The sequence below is a fragment of the Oncorhynchus masou genome, chromosome 21 (assembly GCF_036934945.1).
Source record: "Oncorhynchus masou masou isolate Uvic2021 chromosome 21, UVic_Omas_1.1, whole genome shotgun sequence".
NCBI lineage: Eukaryota > Metazoa > Chordata > Actinopteri > Salmoniformes > Salmonidae > Oncorhynchus > Oncorhynchus masou.
In genome coordinates, this window is record NC_088232.1 from 40270942 (window position 1) to 40292133 (window position 21192).

Here is a 21192-nt window from a genome sequence, read left to right on the forward strand (position 1 = left end):
GGCTGGCTGGGGGTTCAGGGGCTGTGCCTACTGCAGAATAGGGCTGGCTGGGGGTTCAGATAGGGCTGTGCCTACTGCAGAATAGGGCTGGCTGGGGGTTCAGATAGGGCTGTGCCTACTGCAGAATAGGGCTGGATTAAAGAGGGGGCTGTGCCTAAGTAAGGGGCTAGGGGCTGGATTAAAGAGGGAAGTGGGGACTAGGGTGGATTAAAAGGTGCCTAAGTAGGGCTGGCTGGGGGTTCAGATAGGGCTGTGCCTACTGCAGTAAGGGGGCTAGGGTGGATTAAAGAGGCTGGGGGTTCAGATAGAAGTAAGGGACTAGGGTGGATTTCAGATAGGGCTGTGTAAGAATAGGGCTAGGCTGGGGGATTAAAGAGGGAAGTAAGGGGGCTAGGGGGCTGGATTAAAGAGGGAAGTAAGGGACTAGGGTGGATTAAAGAGGGAAGTAAGGGGCTAGGGCTGGATTAAACTGCAGAATAGGGCTAGGGAAGTAAGGGGCAGATAGGGTGTGCCTTAAAGAGGGAAGTAAGGGGCTAGGGTGGATTAAAGATACTACTTTGTGTAATAATCCCTGTGTGTGTGTGTGTGTGTGTGTGGGGGTTCACATGTGCACGAGGGCTGGACAGATAGGGCAATACTGAGAGAGAAATGCTAAAGAATAGTTTACAGGACTAAAACTGGCTGGGGGTTCAGATGTTTAAACATCCTTCTGGGGGTTCAGATAGGGCTGTCCCAGAAGCCTTTCGATAGGGCTAATCTTCCTGGGGGTCCTCAGAATAGGGCTGCAGATAGGGCGTGTCAACAAAACCAATTCTTTTCACATTCCATTATGTCAATGTGACTTCTTGCAGAACATCAATCAGACTGGCAGGGGGTGATGTGTGTGTCAGAATGGCTATGGGTACACACACACAGAATACACACACAATAGGGCTGGCTGGGGGTTCAGATAGGGCTGTGCCTACTGCAGAATAGTGCTGGCTGGGGGTTCACATACTGCAGAATAGTGCTGGCTGGGGGTTCATACTGTGCCTACAGAATAGGGCACATGTAGTAGATATATATACATACATATATAGGGCTGTGCCTACTGCAGAATAGGGCAGATATGTGCCTACATAGTGCATACTATAGTGCTGGCTGGGGGTTCAGAGAGTTTGGCTGGGGGTTCAGATGGCTGTGCCTATGAAATAGGGCTGGCTGGGGGTTCAGATAGGGCACGACTGGCTGGGGGTAACACGAAACCTTGCACGACTGCAGAATAGGGCTGGCTGGGGGTTCAGATAGGGCTGTGCCTAAACCTGGGGGTTCAGCACTGCAGAATAGGGCTGGCTGGGGGTTCAGACTGTGCCTACTGCAGAATAGGGCCTTGATAGGGCACGAGAATAGGGCTGGGGGGGTTCAGATGGGGCTGTGCCTACTGCAGAATAGGGCTGGCTGGGGGTTCAACACGAAACCTTGCACTGTGCCTACTGCAGAATAGGGCTGGCTGGGGGTTCAGAACTGTGCCTACTGCAGAATAGGCTGAGATGGGGCTGATAGACAACAATGTCAACATAATATACAGTAGGCAAAGATGTTTCATGCCATGTCCTTATTCCCTGACTGGATGGTGATGGGCATGCAGTGGGCTGGCTGGGGGTCTATGCTGAGCCATTCACACTGCACATAAACAATGAGAAGAACAGATAGGGCTGTGCCTACTGCAGAATAGGGCTGGCTGGGGGTTCAGATAGGGCTGTGCCTACTGCAGAATAGGGCTGGCTGGGGGTTCAGATAGGGCTGTGCCTACTGCAGAATAGGGCTGGCTGGGGGTTCAGATAGGGCTGTGCCTACTACAGAATAGGGCTGGCTGGGGGTTCAGAATAGTGCTGGCTGGGGGTTCAGATAGGGCTGTGCCTACTGCAGAATAGGGCTGGCTGGGGGTTAAGATAGGGCTGTGCCTACTGCAGAATAGGGCTGGCTGGGGGTTCAGATAGGGCTGTGCCTACTGCAGAATAGGGCTGGCTGGGGGTTCAGATGGGGCTGTGCCTACTGCAGAATAGGGCTGGCTGGGGGTTCAGATAGGGCTGTGCCTACTGCAGAATAGGGCTGGCTGGGGGTTCAGATAGGGCTGTGCCTACTGCAGAATAGGGCTGGCTGGGGGTTCAGATAGGGCTGTGCCTACTGCAGAATAGGGCTGGCTGGGGGTTCAGATAGGGCTGTGCCTACTGCAGAATAGGGCTGGCTGGGGGTTCAGATAGGGCTGTGCCTACTGCAGAATAGGGCTGGCTGGGGGTTCAGATACTGGGCTGTGCCTACTGCAGAATAGTGCTGGCTGATGGGGGTTCAGATAGGGCTGTGCCTACTGCAGAATAGGGCTGGCTGGGGGTTCAGATGGGGCTGTGCCTACTGCAGAATAGGGCTGGCTGGGGGTTCAGATAGGGCTGTGCCTACTGCAGAATAGGGCTGGCTGGGGGTTCAGATAGGGCTGTGCCTACTGCAGAATAGGGCTGGCTGGGGGTTCAGATAGGGCTGTGCCTACTGCAGAATAGGGCTGGCTGGGGGTTCAGATGGGGCTGTGCCTACTCCAGAATAGGGCTGGCTGGGGGTTCAGATGCGGCTGTGCCTACTGCAGAATAGGGCTGGCTGGGGGTTCAGATAGGGCTGTGCCTACTGCAGAATAGTGCTGGCTGGGGGTTCAGATAGGGCTGTGCCTACTGCAGAATAGTGCTGGCTGGGGGTTCAGATAGGGCTGTGCCTACTGCAGAATAGTGCTGGCTGGGGGTTCAGATAGGGCTGTGCCTACTGCAGTAGTGCTGGCTGGGGGTTCACAACACTGTGCCTACTGCACAATCACTCAGAATGTGCTGGCTGGGGGTTCACAGGCAGGCAGGGGGCTACCAGTCTGGCCAGCAGGGCTAAACATGTGGAACTCAAGCTGTGGAACTGTGGCAATACAGATAGTGCCATATACAGTTGAAGTTGGAAGTGTACATACACCTTAGCCAAGTACATTTCAACTCAGTTTTTCACAATTCCTGACATTTAATCCTAGTACAAATTCCCTGTCTTAGGTCAGTTAGGATCACCACTTCATTTTAGAAATGTGAAATGTCAGAATAATGATTTATTTAAGCTTTTATTTCTTTCATCACATTCCCAGTGGGTCAGAAGTTTACATACACTCAAATAGTATTTGGTAGCATTGCCTTTAAATTGTTTAACTTGGGTAAAATGTTTCAGGTATCCTTCCACAAGCTTCCCACAGTAAGTTGGGTGAATGTTGGCCCATTCCTCCTGACAGCGCTGGTGTAACTGAGTCAGGTTTGTAAGCCTCCTTGCTCGCACACACTTTTTCAGTTCTGCCAGCAAATTTTCTATAGGATTGAGGTCAGGGCTTTGCGATGGCCACTTCAACACCTTGACTTGTTGTCCTTAAGCCATTTTTCCACAACTTTGGAAGTATGCTTGGGGTCATTGTCCATTTGGAAGACCCATTTGCGAACCAAGCTTTAACTTCCTGACTGATGTCTTGAGATGTTGCTTCAATACATCCACATAATTTTCCTACCTCATGATGCCATCTATTTTGTGAAGTGCACCAGTCCCTCCTGCAGCAAAGCATCCCCACAACATGATCCTGCCACCCTTGCCCTGCCCTTCATGGTTGGGATGGCGTTCTTCAGCTTGCAAGCCTCCCCCTTTTTCCTCCAAACAAAACGATGGTCATTATGGCCAAACAGTTCTATTTTTGTTTCATCAGACCAGAGGACATTTCACTGATTTCTGGTTCTGGCTGATTTCTGGCTGATTTCTTTAGATATTCCCATGATGTCAAGCGAAGAGGCACTGAGTTTGAAGGTAGGCCTTGAAATACATCCACAGTTACACCTCCAATTGACTCAAATTATGTTAGTTAGCTTATCAGAAGCTTCTAAAGTCATGAATTTTCCAAGCTTTTTAAAGGCACAGTCAACTTAGTGTATGTAAACATCTGACCCACTGGAATTGTGATGCAGTGAATTAGAAGTGAAATAATCTGTCTGTAAACAATTGTTGGAAAAATGACTTGTGTCATGCACAAAGTAGATGTCCTAACCGACTTGCCAAAACTATAGTTAATAACAAGAAATGTGTGGAGTGGTTGAAAAACAAGTTTTAATGACTCCAACCTAAGTGTATGTAAACTTCGACTTCATCTGTACTATATGAGTCTGCAGCTTTGTAACTCGACCATGCGGCGTCATTTTGCTGTATTAATATGTCTTTCCACTGACCTAATGATGATGGCATTATCAATGTGAAAGGATTTATTTTTCAAAACACATTTCATGACTGAAATGACAGTTTTATATGTAGGCTTATACTCGGGGGTTACTTCTGGTTCTTCTGGTTCTGCTCTGCAGCTGTTCTTTTAAAATGGGATCCTAATATACACAGTGTACAAAACCTTAGGAACAAATCTTTCCATGACATAGACTGACCAGGTAAATCCAGGTGATGTCACCTGTTAAATCAACTTCAAATCAGTGTAGATGAAGGGGAGGAGAAAGGTTAAAGAAGGATTTTTAAACCAGTGAGACATTTGAGACATTGATTGTGTATTTGTGCCATTCAGAGGGTGAATAGGCAAGACAAAAGATTTAAGAGCCTTTGAACGGGGTATGGTAGTAGGTGTCAGGAGCCCAGGTGTGAGTGTGTCAAGAACTGCAATGCAGTGTCCACCATGGTCCACCACCCAAATGACATCCAGCCAACATGACACAACTGTGGGAAGCGTTGGAGTCAACATGGGTCAGCATCCCTGTGGAAGGCTTTTGACACCTTGTAGAGTCCATGCCCCAACAAATTGAGGCTGTTCTGAGGGCAAAATGGGGTGCAACTAAATATTAGGAAAGTGTTCCTAATGTTTTGTACACTCAGTGTAAATGTTTATAGCGTCTGCGAGTCCACTCAATCTGACAAAAGCACTGGAAGAGCAATAGCGAGGACGTAGATGCACGAGTTTCACCACTGAAGCTAGGATGATTCGTCATTTCAAGCTTGAGCTGGGACACAAACACTTTTCTGTCACTCATGTAGAAGAACAAGTGTGCAAATGAAATAACACTTTAAATGGGCATTCATAACTAGTGTATCTCCATCTCTTCTCTCAGTGACAGCATTAAGGGAGACAAAACATAGCTGAGGACAGGGCTGTCACCAACTCGGACTATCCATTCAGTCAAACCAAAGGCAATATTCCTGATATATCCCGACAAGTCCATTGAATTGCACAATAATCTGCTGCATGGAGAACAAAGGAATCAGCATCTGATGTTTAGCGTAAAGAAGTTACATGAAAACAGTGACATTCTGTTAAACAGAGACAGAACCAAAGTGGACATTCCTTCAGCATTGCAACATCCCCTTCCAGGCTTTACTGAGCTGGCTGAGGATCAGGAGAATATTTTCCCTTCTTACATCCCCTCCAGCAGATACAGGTATATCTTCTATCCCTCTATCCTCTACCCCTCTCTCACAGAGCATGGTATGATACTGCCTGCCCGGTTGTTGGACGGAAAGCAGATACAGGTATATCTTCTATCCCTCTATCCTCTACCCCTCTCTCACAGAGCATGATATGATACTGCCTGCCCGGTTGTTGGACGGAAAGCAGATACAGGTATATCTTCTATCCCTCTATCCTCTACCCCTCTCTCACAGAGCATGATATGATACTGCCTGCCCGGTTGTTGGACGGAAAGCAGATACAGGTATATCTTCTATCCCTCTATCCTCTACCCCTCTCTCACAGAGCATGATATGATACTGCCTGCCCGGTTGTTGGACGGAAAGCAGATACAGGTATATCTTCTATCCCTCTATCCTCTACCCCTCTCTCACAGAGCATGATATGATACTGCCTGCCCGGTTGTTGGACGGAAAGCAGATACAGGTATATCTTCTATCCCTCTATCCTCTACCCCTCTCTCACAGAGCATGATATGATACTGCCTGCCCGGTTGTTGGACGGAAAGCAGATACAGGTATATCTTCTATCCCTCTATCCTCTACCCCTCTCTCACAGAGCATGATATGATACTGCCTGCCCGGTTGTTGGACGGAAAGCAGATACAGGTATATCTTCTATCCCTCTATCCTCTACCCCTCTCTCACAGAGCATGATATGATACTGCCTGCCCGGTTGTTGGACGGAAAGCAGATACAGGTATATCTTCTATCCCTCTATCCTCTACCCCTCTCTCACAGAGCATGATATGATACTGCCTGCCCGGTTGTTGGACGGAAAGCAGATGACCTCAACCTGGATTTGGAACAGGGATTTTCTACACTTTTCCATCTTACAACATCCAGATATGTAAATTAATACTCTGATGGTGACTTAGCTGGGAAATGTAAGAATAAAACCACCAGGCATTTAATTATCTCTGAACTGAACTGAAGAGCTGGAAATGACCAACTGGGACCACAGAGATCCAGTGTGACGCCGAGCAGGCACCAACACCAACATGAAGACAGACAGATCTTCAAGGCACTGAGAAAATGGATAACTACAGTGTATCCTCATTTTTTTCTCTGATTCTGGTTTTAAAACATCAATAACTTTCCTAGAGCGATGAGTCATGATGAGACTCGGAGAGCTGCGTGTCATACCGATGCAGATGGTGTAATTAATTAACAACATAGCTAGCCCTTGGCAATGGTAGCCTCTCACCATCATGTCTTAAATGTGGTCATGTTGCGGTCACTAAATGCACTTTACTCCTTCAAAAACAAGTGTTTTCATACTATGAGAGAGAAAGAGACTCAGACAAGCACTGGCAGAGAGAAAGAGAGAGAAAGGGAACGAAAGAGCAGGGGAGAGAGCTAGTACTGTGTGCCTGACAGTGTGCTAGCTCTGTTAGGATATTAAATAGGTCAGCACTAACTAGTAGATTAGCGACATCTCCCAGGCAACCAGGCCAGGCTGAATGGCAACAGACCGTTGTGAGACCTCGTACAGCCAGCCAGCCAGCCTCAGAGAGAGAGGGAGGCCCAGGCCTTGGAGCAGAGTTAATACACTGGACACACTGGTGATTCAACCTGGAAGCCACAGGGACTGGGTCAACACACACACTTAACAGCCTCTCTGTGAGTCTGCCCAGCAACCTAATAACACACCATTTCCCCGCAACTGAGAAAAGGTCAGGAGAGGCTGAATGGCTGAATCTGTTCCTCTTTTCAAGTTTATTGGTTGGACTGAATGCACAGTAGCAAGCAAAAGTTCTCTTTTTCTGACCATTTCAAATAAACACAGAACGCCTACTTGGATATAAAAACAAACGCACCTATTAATTCAAATAAATTCATATTTTGTGTTCAGTTAAGCCAATTTAGCTAGTACCATTGTATAGTATACCTATTTAAATTTAACGTAACAAAAATAAACTGTTGAGACAGACAGACAGACAGACAGACAGACAGTCAGTCAGTCTTCAGAACAAGGCCTCACCTTGTGCTCTGGAGTAGATGGTGACTGAGCCGTTCACTAGGCCAGTGTATAAACACTGCTTCTTGTGTACCAGGCTGGTCACGGTAGACTTGTCTGGAGTGAAGAAGTGTTGTAGACGGACCTTCTTGGATCTCTGGCTGCTCTTATAGACTATGATGCTACAGAGGAAGACAAGCGTCAGGAAAATGAAATATGATCATGTTCTGCATATTGTCTTTTCCACTTTTTTTAACGTTAAAGCCTTATTCTAAAACGGATTAATTTGTTTTTAGAAATGTTTAGAAAAGTATTCAGACCCTTTAATCAGTACATTGTTGAAGTACCTTTGGCAGCGATTGCAGCCTTGAGTCTTCTTGTGTATGACGCTACAAGATTGGCACACCTGTATTTGGGGAGTTTCTCTGTAGGTCCTCTCAAGCGTTGTAAGGTTGGTTGAAGAGTTTCTCTGGTCTCTGGTTTTCTGGTCTCTCAGGTCGCAGGTCTCTCCAGAGATTTTCGATCTCTCTGTACTTTGCTCCGTTCATCTTTCCCTCAATCCTGACTAGCCTCCCAGTCCTTGCTGCTGAAAACATTCACACAGCATGATGCTGCCAGGTGTGACGCTTGGCATTCAGATCAAAGAGTTCAACCTTGGTTTCATCAGACCAGACCACCTTTGGGTGCCTCTTGGCAAACTCCAAGCGAGCTGTCATGCCATTTACTAAGGAGTGGCTTCCGTCTGGCCACTCTACCATAAATGCCTGATTGGTGGAGTGCTGCAGAGATGGTTGTCCTTCTGGAAGGTTCTCCCATCTCCAAAGAGGAACTCTGGAGCTCTGTCAGAGTGACCATCGGGTTCTTGGTCACCTCACTGACCAAGGCCACCTCCCTGACCAATCGGGGGAAAGTGCCCCGATTGCTCAGTTTGGCCGGGTGGTCAGCTCTAGGAAAAGTCTTGGTGGTTCCAAACTTCTTCCATTTAAGAATGATGGAGGCCACTGTGTTCTTGGGGACCTTCAATGTAGCATAAATGTTTTGGTACTCTTCCCAGATCTGTGCCTCGATACAAGCCTGTCTCAGAGCACTACAGACAATTCCTTCAACTTCATGGCTTGGTTTTTGCACTGACATGCACTGTCAACTGTGGGACCTTATATAGTCCGGTGTGTGCCTTTCCAAATCATGTACAATCAATTGAATTTACCAGGTGGACCCCAGATAAGTTGTAGAAACATCTCAATAATGATCAATGGAAACAGGATGCACCTGAGCTCAATTACGAGTCTCATAGCAAAAGGTCTGAATACTTATGTAAATAAGGTAGCTGTTTTTTAATTTATTTTTATACATTTGCAAAAAAAATCCAAAAACCTGTTTTAGCTTTGAAATTATTGGATATTATTTTGTGTAGATTGTTGAGGAAAAACATTTACTTAATCCATTTTAGAATAAGGCTGTAACGTAACAACATTTGGAAAAATTCAAGGGGTCTGAATACTTTCCAATTGCACCGCATGAGGAAATTATAGTACAATCAAATCAGTTGATTTATTTTGATACCTGTGTATTGCAGTTGAGGTGAAGACCAGTTGTAGGCTTACAGTAAGTTTGTTAATTAGGCTTGTGGATGTAAACCCACACATACCTGCCCTCCTCCATGCCCAGACAGACCGTGGGGGCATCACTGGTCTTCCCTGCTGAGGAGTGATTATTTTCGGGGTTCCCCTCCCCGTTCTCCTGGGTCCTCTGCTCCATGGGTACGTACGCCATACACAGGATCCGTGACTCAACATTGAAGCACTCTGTCACTTTGGGGCTGGAGTTTTGCAAGGCCACGATGGCTATCTGACCCATCTGGTTGGTGCAGCTCGCCACCTGAACAGGGATAGGAGTAGTAACATTTAGGAGTGTTTCCTTACCACATGACCTGACCAGGAAAGATTCCATGCCCTAGCTAGGAAATAAACGCATTTTACAGAGCAACAATCACAACAACAAACTGTTACAATGCTTCTAACCACTCCAGCAGAAAGCCGCACAGCTGACTGACCAGTAGGAGCTTAGAGCGGGACAGAATGGCCCTCTCAATCCAGGCCAAGAGTGAGTCATTTACAATGGAAAAGTGTGAGCTTTCATTGAGAATGGGAACAGTCCATCACTGGAGGACATTGGGAGTCAAAGTATTGTGAATGTTTTATCACTGTCTGAAGTAAATGCACACAGCTAAGAGGCACTAAACTGATTCATACAGTAAACATACCACTGGTTCAGAATTACAGCTCATGAATGAAAGGGCCTCTGTTCAATTATTCATATAAATCTCAGTGTGAGTGGAAGAAAGCTTTTTTATAGCTGATGATGAGTAAGATGTCTACTCTCAACACTTGGCTCTGGCTAGATGCATACGCGACAGTATGTATCTGTTGTTATATGGCAGGGTAGCCTAGTGGTTAGAGTGTTGGACTAGTAACCGAAAGGTTTCAAGATCAAATCTGTCGTTCTACCCCTGCACAAGGCAGTTAACCCACTGTTCCCAGGCCGTCATTGAAAATAAGAATTTGTTCTTCACTGACTTGCCTAGTTAAATAAAGGTTAAATACAATGAAGCACATGGGTGTCCATACTGCACAAAGGTATACGTTTTAGAAAATGAAACCTCCAGGTGTCCTTACCCACACACAGCCGTGTCCCAGAGCAGGGGTGTCTGCTGTGCTCTCTATGTTGATGTGGGGCTCGGGGTTATGGACCGCACACTCCACCTGACACAGACAGAGGGAACAGACACAGTTTTCACATCACGTGTGTATGGAGTTTGTAGTAATTTCCTACATGGCATTGGAACAAATGATTCATGCAGCCATGGGATGTGGACTCTGTACATGGAGCCATTAACTTTGCCCACGGCTCAGAGAGAAGGAGGCCGTGTGGGGGAGCGGAGGCCCACCTTGAACTCCTGTAGTTTGGACATGACCACAGGCATCTGCCTGAGCAGGAGAGGATGTTTCTGCTTCTTGTTCTGGTTACCATCATCCTCTGCAAAGAACCAGCCCTGCAGGTTGTCCTCCTCTGTTAACACACACACACACACAGTTTGAGTGACAAGTCCATACCATACCATCATTTCATTTTTAAAGAAGAACACTATGTCCAGTGTGGAGCGATCCTAAATTCCAACCGGTAAATTTTTCCAAATATGTTACAGAACACCTGATTCTATAATCTATACACCAGATCCAGGCTTTATAACTTAATGATCCATTTTACAGAGGGGACCACAGAACTGGAAAAGTGAATTTGAACTAATGATATTCACTCACTAAACATGGATTTCTAAATAGCCATTGCTATGCAACTGAACCTGGATTTTGGAAGTGAGCCACGAAGCCGGGGGCAGTTTGAACATTTCCAAGTGGAAAAAGGGCAGAGAGGCTGTCCCTCCGCATACACCTACTACAGTGTTCTATGGAACTACAAAGTCACAGAGACAGTGGAGACAAGCAATATGGAACACAAAGTATCCAACGTCCACAGACAGAGCATTGGGTCTGTGGTTGTGACTGAGGCCAGATTAGACATACCCAGAGCAAGCTTGGCCATCTGCAGGTTACTGATCCATGACTGTTTGATGGCAGGAGAGAACGTATTGAACACTGCACTGAAGTATGTGGGCCTGCCAGATCTGCCCAGAGGAGAAAGAGAGAGCGAGAGAGAGAGAGAGAGCGAGAGAGAGAGAGGAGGCAGAGAGAGAGAGAGAGAGAGAGAGAGAGAGAGGGAGAGAGAGAGGCATAGAGAGAGAGAGAGAGAGAGAGAGAGAGAGAGAGGAGGCATAGAGAGAGAGAGAGAGAGAGAGAGAGAGAGAGAGGGGGAGAGAGAGGAGGAGATGAGAGAGAGAGAGAGAGAGGAGGCATAGAGAGAGTGTGTTGATACAGTGACAGGATCCATTATACAGTGTGTTGCTCAGAGCCCACTCAGTGCATTGAAATATAACACTGGGGTGTATTCCAACATGTTGGTATGGTAGGAGTGAATGAACATGAGTAAATAAATGCTGATTTTAAGTCAGTGCACTACTTTTCTGCACTATTTTCAAAGATTTATGCAACTGCTCAGTGATCCTGATTTTGAATACAGCCCACATATCTCCCACATCCCCAGATGACACAGCGGAACAACACAGTGCTGTCAGAGGAACCTAAGAGCTGAAGGGACATGTGATCCTGCTCTCTGACAGCAGACAGGGCTGTGAATATTTCAAGACAACAATGATTACAACAGCTAAGAACAGCCAACATAAATACCACATCACAGAAGGATCTCTCTGGCATGCAACTTCCTGTTCACTCCCTCTCTCCATCTGTCCCTCTCTCTCTCTGGAGTGTTGTTTTTAGATGTGGGCGATCGGAGAGGAATGAGAGCAGCAAAGTTGTATCTCTAAACGTGAAGCCCTGCGGTCTCAGGGGTCAGTGTGAGTAAACAAGGTGCTGGTTATGTCCAGAAGGAACCATGTGAAGGGAGGGAGTACTCTCCTATAGTAATGAGTTGATGAAACAGCTGCACTGTCTTCTCTGAGGAGATAAACACACTGCTCCACAGCAGAAAGCACAGAGCTCTAACAGACTAAATCATACCCCTGAGATCAGACAAGAACAAAGTTAAAGTTGTTACCACCGTGACAGTAACACACTGTGCTCATTCCTGAATGGTGAGAGGAGACAGTGAGGGAGTGAGGACATAGGGGCCTAACCTAGTGTGTGAGAGAGAGACAGCAGTGTGGTGGGAGTGAGGTCTATGTGTGAGAGAGAGACAGCAGTGTGGTGTGAGTGAGGTCTATGTGTGGGAGAGAGACAGCAGTGTGGTGGGAGTGAGGTCTATGTGTGAGAGAGAGACAGCAGTGTGGTGGGAGTGAGGTCTATGTGTGAGAGAGAGACAGCAGTGTGGTGGGAGTGAGGTCTATGTGTGAGAGAGAGACAGCAGTGTGGTGGGAGTGAGGTCTATGTGTGAGAGAGAGACAGCAGTGTGGTGGGAGTGAGGTCTATGTGTGAGAGAGAGACAGCAGTGTGGTGGGAGTGAGGTCTATGTGTGAGAGAGAGACAGCAGTGTGGTGGGAGTGAGGTCTATGTGTGAGAGAGAGACAGCAGTGTGGTGGGAGTGAGGTCTATGTGTGAGAGAGAGACAGCAGTGTGGTGGGAGTGAGGTCTATGTGTGAGAGAGAGACAGCAGTGTGGTGTGAGTGAGGTCTATGTGTGAGAGAGAGACAGCAGTGTGGTGTGAGTGAGGTCTATGTGTGAGAGAGAGACAGCAGTGTGGTGTGAGTGAGGTCTATGTGTGAGAGAGAGACAGCAGTGTGGTGGGAGTGAGGTCTATGTGTGAGAGAGAGACAGCAGTGTGGTGTGAGTGAGGTCTATGTGTGAGAGAGAGACAGCAGTGTGGTGTGAGTGAGGTCTATGTGTGAGAGAGAGACAGCAGTGTGGTGGGAGTGAGGTCTACGTGTGAGAGTTAGACAGCAGTGTGATGGGAGTGAGGTCTATGTGTGAGAGAGAGACAGCAGTGTGGTGTGAGTGAGGTCTATGTGTGAGAGAGAGACAGCAGTGTGGTGTGTAAGACACTGACTTGTCCGGTTTGCCAGGCAGCTGCAGCTGGATCCTACAGCGGTCTGCCGCCCGGATCTCTTCCTCCTTCTTCAGGATGAGACGCTGCAGACCTGACACCCAATCATGGGCCACCGCAGGGTTAACGTTCTAGAGGAGAGAGGGATGGAGGGATGGGAAAGAGCCAGAGAGAGACAAATAAAGTATTAACACAAGACACTGCTTAAACCACAGCCCCATAATGTCAAGCGAGATCTATAACAGCCTTCAATCATTCCATTGGGCGAGCAGAGATTGACTCCACACACCAGCTCTTCCAAATTGACCACAAAAGCCCCCCTCTGTCTTGTGTGTGTGTGAGACACACATGTCTCTCTGTGTGCCTCTGGCCTGTTCTCTGCTCCCCCACCACTTTCAGACAGACAGAAACATGTCTCTCTGTGTGCCTCTGGCCTGTTCTCTGCTCCCCCACCACTCTCAGGCAGAAACATCACTAACACTGGCTAGTTGAGTCTCACAGCCCAGCACGACTCAGCACTGTCTCCCCCCCCCCCCAAACACACACACATTTATACAGTGTCTTGCGAAAGTATTTGGCCCCCTTGAACTTTGCGACCTTTTGCCACATTTCAGGCTTCAAACATAAAGATATAAAACTGTATTTTTTTTGTGAAGAATCAACAACAAGTGGGACACAATCATGAAGTGGAACGACATTTATTTGATATTTCAAACTTTTTTAAACAAATCAAAAACTGAAAAATTGGGCATGCAAAATTATTCAGCCCCTTTACTTTCAGTGCAGCAAACTCTCTCCAGAAGTTCAGTGAGGATCTCTGAATGATCCAATGTTGACCTAAATGACTAATGATGACTACATCCACCTTTGTAATCAAGTTCCCATTCCACCTGCAAAATAGTCTCAGAGGTCCGTTAAAGGTTGGATGGAGAGCATCATTAAGAACAAGGAACACACCAGGCAGGTCCACAGATACTGTTGTGAAGAAGTTTAAAGTCTGGATTTGATACAAAAAGATTTCCCATTTAAACATCCCATATGTTTATTTTGCAACCATTCCATTGAAATGGAAGGATGTTTCAGATCATTGTCTTGTTGGAAGACAAATCTCCGTCCCAGTCTCAACTTTCAGCTCATCAAGGAGAAGACTGATCAGAGATGCAGCCAAGAGGCCCATGATCACTCTGGATGAATTTTAGAGATCTTTCCTGTCCCTGGGAGACTCTGTCCATAGGACAAAATCATGATGCTTGCACAAATCATGGCCTTTATGGAAGAGTGGCAAGAAGAAAGCAATTTCTTAAAGATATCCATAAAAAGTTTGCATTGTTGCCAAAAAGCCACCTTTGGAGACATCACCAAACACCTGTTCCACATGTTTGGTGTGTCTCCCAAAATTGAACTTTTGGCAACAATGCAAAATGTTATGTTTGGATATCTTTAAGCAACACAGCTTTCACCCTGAACACACCATACCCACTGTCAAACATGGTGGTGCAATATCATGGTTTGGGCCTGCTTTTCTTCAGCAGGGACAGGAAAGATCTTAAAATTGATCCAAGATGGATGGGCCAAATACAGGGCCATTCTGGAAGTCTTCCCTTGATGGAGTCTGCAAAGTTTAGAGACTGGGACTTGGAGATTTGTCTTCCAACAAGACAATGATCCAAAACATAAAGCAAAATCTACAATGGAATGGTTCAAAAATAAACATATCCAGGTGTTAGAATGGCCAAGTCAAAGTCCAGACCTGAATCCAATCGAGAATCTGTGGAAAGAACTGAAAACTGCTGTTCTTCAAATGCTCTCTCCAACCTCACTGACCTCTGAGACTATTTTGCAAGTGAGGTGCAATGGGAAAAATTACACACAGGTGGATTGTATTTATCATCATTAGTCATTTACCAACATTGGATCTTCAGCTCACTGAACTTCTGGAAAAGTTTGCGCACTGAAAGTATTAACTTAAGGGGCTGAATAATTTTGCACGCCCAATTTTTCAGTTTTTGATTTGTTTAAAAAAGTTTGAAATATCCAATAAATGTCGTTCCACTTCATGATTGTGTCCCACTTGTTGTTGATTCTTCACAAAAAAAATACAGTTTTATATCTTTATGTTTGAAGCCTGAAATGTGGCAAAAGGTCGCAAAGTTCAAGGGGGCCAAATACTTTCGCAAGGCACTGTATATGCGGCTCACCTGGTAGTTTCCCTTGAGGCTTCCGATCATGCTGGAGATCTGGTTGACTAGGCTGAGGTCGTGGATGAGGTTCTGCAGGTCCTGGTACAGCTGGCCTGGACCCATGTACAGCTTATCTGAGAGGAGAGACAATGATAAGTCAATAAACTATCATGTCATTGTCAACAGGAAACTGCATTATTACCAAATAAAGTTGGTAGTAGTAGTAAGTTCTGATTCACAAAGCTGAGCCCATATCCCATCTGAACCCACTGACCCAACAATATGAGCCATACAAATCTCAAAGGCAATTATTGTGCATTGAAAGCAGGAGGTAAAATAAGACACACTGCCAGACAAAGTCAGTCTGTTTCCCAACTTGGCATGGCTCTGAACCGTGTGTGTGTGTGTGTGTGTGTGTGCGTTGGAAATGAGTACCGTTACCCAACGGCAGTTTCCTGGTGTTAAACTTCCCTCTATTGCACTAGCGTGTGTGTGTTTCTTTGTAGATGTGCCCTGCCTAACCGAACCAACAGGCCAGTGAAGTAAGGGATTATTGTGTTTCTGTGCGTCCAGCTCGGGACAATGGGCTGCTTTGTTTGTCAGGGCTCAGCCTGTATATCAGGAAGAGACACAGACAGAGAGCCAGACTCCTCAGAGAGAGAAAGGGAGAGAAAGAGGAGAGGCCCCCTGTAGGCTCTGCCAGCACATAGCCTTCTCTCAAGGCTGTAACTCAAATTAAACCTGCAGCACAGAGAGGACCCTCCTCATCTTTCAGACATGCCTGCCAACAAGTCATTGTACGGTAGGATTTGCAGCATATGGTACTGTCAGCTAACAAGTAAAAAGGCAAGCTCTTAAAGATGATTTCACCATATGACTTTTCAAGTTAAACGTGGTCTACCACTCTCATTAGGCAGCACATTGGAACTGGCAGGGGGTTAATGTGAACGGGAATCTCTGGCGCCAGGATTCCTGGAGCTCCCTCTGGTTTTGCCAGTCTACTTTCTGTGGGGCCTATAATGGACCTTCACACTGCCGTAGTGTTCCAGCTCCATGGCAACCACTCCATTCTTCCCCAGGGCTGCCAAGAGAGGACACTCAGAGAAACTTCCACCCCGTTTGAAATGCACTAAGTACTTCGGTGGTCACACTGGAGACAGAAAGAGTCATTCAAAAAGGATACTTCAGATTGTAAGTTTACATGCAGAAGCTAATTCAGAGACGTTCTCTTCATCATATACCGAGATATCATTCCACTTCTGAATATGTCCAGGTCACAGAGTATCATTGAACTGTTTTACTGTTACAGACATTGTGTTGGGTTGAAAGCAATTTGAAAAGTGTATGGTCGACAATAACAATTTGTCCTAGCTTCAAAAGCATGTTAAAAATGTATGTTCTATTGAGCTAATTGTCTAATGAAGTTAAACTATTCCCGCCTCATTGGTCTTAATTTTTATTTTATTTAACTAGGCAAATCAGTTTAAAAAATAATCTTATTTTACAATGACGGCCTACCCCGGCCAAACCCTCCCCTAACCAGGACGACGCTGGGCCAATTGTACGCCGCACTATGGGACTTCCGATCACGACCGGTTGTAATACAGCCCGGGATTGAACCAGGGTCTGTAGTGATGCCTCTGGCACTGAGATGCAGTGCCTTAGACCCCTGTGCCACTCAGGTGCCCTATGATGTCTTTGTGTGGTTGGAACCTAGTCAAGGCAGAATCACTGAATAAGCTTCAGTCATGCTCATTGGCTTGTCATCCATGGTAATTCTGCAGGCCATCATTCATCTCTATGACTATAGATATTATATGTTCTGACAAACAATGACAATATTCCACAATGAGACTGAGCGCCATGGTCAAGCTGAACCTGACCTGTTGAGCAGTCATCTCTTCTGGTGGTCCCAATTAGCGAAGCTAAGTACAACAGACGTGAGGCAAGCAAACAGACATTCAGAGCAGAGCAGAGCACAGGAAACTGTGACATCATACGCTGGACCGTCTTTTCATTGCCTCCAGTAGGCAGGTCACCAGTTGCTTTGACAGAACATACTGGACTACGGAGGGAGGGAGAGAAGCTGAGAGTGAGGGTTTTTCCCACTTAAACAGAACAGACACACAGAGAGGACTGACTAGGAGGGAAATGTCATCAGTATTGAATAAATTATATGGGTCATAGACAAAATATGGGGGAGTGACATGGCCTGATCCATTTCTGTCATAAAAATGGCCATACCCTAATGTAATGTTTTCCATTCGGGCTCTATGTCCCAATTTAATGAGCTAACATTACTGAGCTGAACCAGACTGCAGTCCAGTCCATATGGATCTCCTAAGAGCAATAGGTTACTGGATGTATATATAGGGGTCTAACCTAGCTCAGGACTAGACAGCTGGCTAGGAATATGCCTGCCTGACTGTCAGCCCAGGGTCCAGATGCTTTAGTTGACTGTCTTTAGCCCCCATCAGGCCGTCTGTGGATGGGAATAGAGGGCAGATGGAGAGCTGACGGGTGGGTGAGTGGGTAAGAGGCTTTGGGGAGGAGAGGGGACGGGGGTTGGCAGTTGGGCAGTGGAGGAGAGGGGAGAGAGGAAAGGTTGCTTATCCCCTGGCATTTCAATGAGTAAGAGGGTGAGAGGAAAACAAGAAATGGCCCATATGTTCGACTTCACTCCGGGTCCTTAACAATATGGATGGAGAGTTGTACTGTACAGTAGATCACTAATGGACTCTTAAATAACACAGGCTTACGCACAACGACATCCATTTACAGGCTAGATGGTCATCCTCTTCTCAGCATGTGGGTCAAAAGGCATGGCTATTACACTATAAAGCCATTTGTAATCAGAGGCTCAATGTCGCTATACAGTAGACCATACCCTCGGTATATATATATATATATATATATATATATATATATATATATATATACATACATACATACATACATACACACACACACACACAAAAATGATAAACTTGGATTAGCTACCACAACGTGCCATTGGAACACAGGAGTGATGGTTGCCGATAATGGATCTCTGTACGCCTATGTAGATATTCCATAAAAAAATATTCCATCTACAATAGTCATTTATAACATTAACAATGTCTACACTGTATTTCTGATCAATTTAATGTTATCTTAATGGACAATTCTTTTGTTGGTTCTCTTTCAAAAACAAGGAAATGTATAAGTGAACTTTCGAACAGTAGTATATATATATATATATGGAATGAGTTTCTCTGGCTTTATATACACACGACTGGAGTAGATCACACTTGCACCACAGATGGGACTGCATCAGAGGGCTTGGTGTAAGAGAAAACGCCTGCCATGCACAGGAAACAACTCTCACCTCTGTTCATAACCTCTCGCAAAAAATATCAAATGTCAACATAGTTACTCCATAGCTTTTACAGCATCCACCATGCCTTCCCCAGTGGGTATACTGCTGTCACCACCTGAACACCAGCTAAATGAAAAGCACACTAATGTACCGTTGCATTCCCCATTACCGACGCCTGGTTTGTAGTCAGGGTGAATGTTCTTTACTAAAAAAAAGCAACTGCCTGGTTATGATCACAAACCATACAGTCTGGTTATGATGGTAGCATGGTTTCCAATAAGGAGTTTAAAGGAGCGGCCATGACGAGCAGCTGCCAGAGCAGGCCAGGGGAAAGAGTGAAGTCAGTGACCCTGCAGCAGAGAGTGGAGCTGGCTGCTTAAAGACTCACCACAGTCTCTCTGGAACAACTTTCAAACGTCTCTCAGTGGTTCGAGATGGAAAGCCTGGCACACAGAAAATGATGGCTAAACATTTGTTGTTGGTGTGTCAAATGAATTAGTAAGCAAATTTTAATCCTTGTTATTGACTGTGGTCCTGCAACACAATAATCTGAGAAGGAGAGCCCCCCATGTGTCATCCAACAGTAACATCAGTTAGTCATGTAGTGCTTGTACTGTAGTGTTGATCTGAACCCACTGGGAACTGGCCAGGCAGTCTGCTAAATAATTACAGTAATCATCTAGAACTCATTCATATTTCAGGGAGGGGGGTGTTGAAACGTAATCAGCACTAAGAGGAAATTGTTTTGATTTTACACACAGCAGAAGGTATTGCTGCTTGTACTGTGCTGTATATGCATTGTACAGCCACAGTGCAGAGTAATGCATATTATTTCAATGTATACAACGGGTGGGTCTAATCCTGAATGTTGATTGGTTAAAACCATATTCCAGCCAATGTCTCTTCCACAATTTACCACTGGCTAAATCTATGACGTTAAAATGCCTATTTACTCTGTTCTATCTGACTGTGCAATCCACTGTCTCATCAGCCCAGCCAGGCAATTTATAATCTTGATCTCCACTGTAAAAAGCATCTAGACATTATCTCACATTTCTTTCAGACTAACATTTAATTTTCAACTGCGGATATTTGTATGAACCTTGTTGTCTGTCTCTCCGACATTTGCAACATTATTTCAATATTCATATTTGATCTCCAGCTGTCCCATAGTAAATAATGTGTCGAGAGTCGGGACGAGACAGACAAGCAGGCAGTGTTTTTTCAACCAGTTGAAATCATGAATCAGCTGGCATCATTTTTATGGATATATACAAAGAAATTTCAAATGAAAAAAGGTCAAACAAAACGAAGTGCAGCTAGTTTGCAGTCTTTCCAGCTTCAGTTTGAAGTGATTGTGTTACTGTAGCTGTGTTGTTGGCTAACTCCTCTGAACAACAGTGTCCTGAATGGTGAGCACATTTTCTATGCCAGGTGAAATCGTGCCTCATTAAGCTCATTGTTATGGATGTATCCAAATAAATGTCTCTGGAAATCAGCTTAAACAAATGCAAATGTTGTTATTCTGGCTGCACTGTTTGATGTGACAGTAAGTTAGCCGTAGTTGGCTGGCCAGCTAGCAAGGGATAAGAAGGTTGCCAGCCAGTATGGCAATGGAACATTTATAAAGAACGACCATAGATACAGAACAAAAAGACTGAACGACTGGGTTGCGTCTCTGGTAACCAAACTGATAGAACGAACGACCACCCGGCTTGGGTAGCAACCCTAGAATTGTGTCGGGACTATAACTTGTGGAAGGATGAAATAGTATGAATAAATTCATCAAAATACATTTTTTAATGAAAATATGTCAATCGTTATTGTAATATGTTGATAACCCATGGAATTAAAGTGATAGTGCCCTCGAAGCCGGTGTTTGGAGGATATATTGGCACGGTTTGCAGGCCCTCGTCTTCTCCTGCATTATTACTTTTTTTTACATTATTTTTTTATTCAACCTTTATTTAACTAGGCAGGTCAGTTAAGAACAAATTCGTATTTACAATGATGGACTACCCCGGCCAAACCCTAACCCGGACAGCGCTGGGCCAATTGTGCACTGCCCTATGGGACTCCCAATCACGGCCAGTTGTGATACAGCCCGGAATCGAACCAGGGTCTGTAGTGATGCCCCTAGCACTGGGATGCAGTGTCGTAGACCACAGGCCTCACATTCTTCTATTTATGATTAATTGTGGGGTCATGATGAAAAAATGTCACAAATCAGGGTTTGTGCTTTTGGGGGGGCTCTAAACTTCATCTTATCCACATCTTACTCTTTTTCCAATACTAAGCAGGTGACAGATCTCTGTGGTTGCGAATCATTGGGACGTACTTGGTTTGGCATTGAGGATCACCTTCTCTCCAGAGTGGGGTTGTGGGGTGAAGCGGCTGTTGTCACCCATGTCTTCACTGGAGCCAAACTCTACTACGTCCACAAAGCTCAGAGGGACACTCCACTTCAGCAGGAACTTCTGACCCAGGGCGGCGTTGCCACTACCACTGCCATCAACGCTGCACCTGGATACAGAGGAGAAGGACAGGCAGAGGACTAATGAATTTCCTCACAGGGACCAATAAAGGTTTCT

At 45.7% G+C, this 21192-nt stretch overlaps 1 protein-coding gene across 1 annotated transcript in view; it reads right to left on the reverse strand.

Moving 5' to 3' along the window:
- Positions 1 to 21192, reverse strand: part of arhgef10 (Rho guanine nucleotide exchange factor (GEF) 10) — an 83999-nt gene that overhangs the window by 20962 nt on the left and 41845 nt on the right. The window contains exons 17-24 of the mRNA XM_064928466.1: positions 20940 to 21124; positions 15262 to 15377; positions 13067 to 13194; positions 11035 to 11135; positions 10401 to 10522; positions 10129 to 10215; positions 9102 to 9331; positions 7478 to 7635 (exon numbers count right to left, since the gene is read on the reverse strand). Coding sequence (XP_064784538.1) covers positions 7478 to 7635; positions 9102 to 9331; positions 10129 to 10215; positions 10401 to 10522; positions 11035 to 11135; positions 13067 to 13194; positions 15262 to 15377; positions 20940 to 21124 — 1127 coding nt within the window. The remainder of the gene's footprint in view (positions 1 to 7477; positions 7636 to 9101; positions 9332 to 10128; positions 10216 to 10400; positions 10523 to 11034; positions 11136 to 13066; positions 13195 to 15261; positions 15378 to 20939; positions 21125 to 21192) is intronic.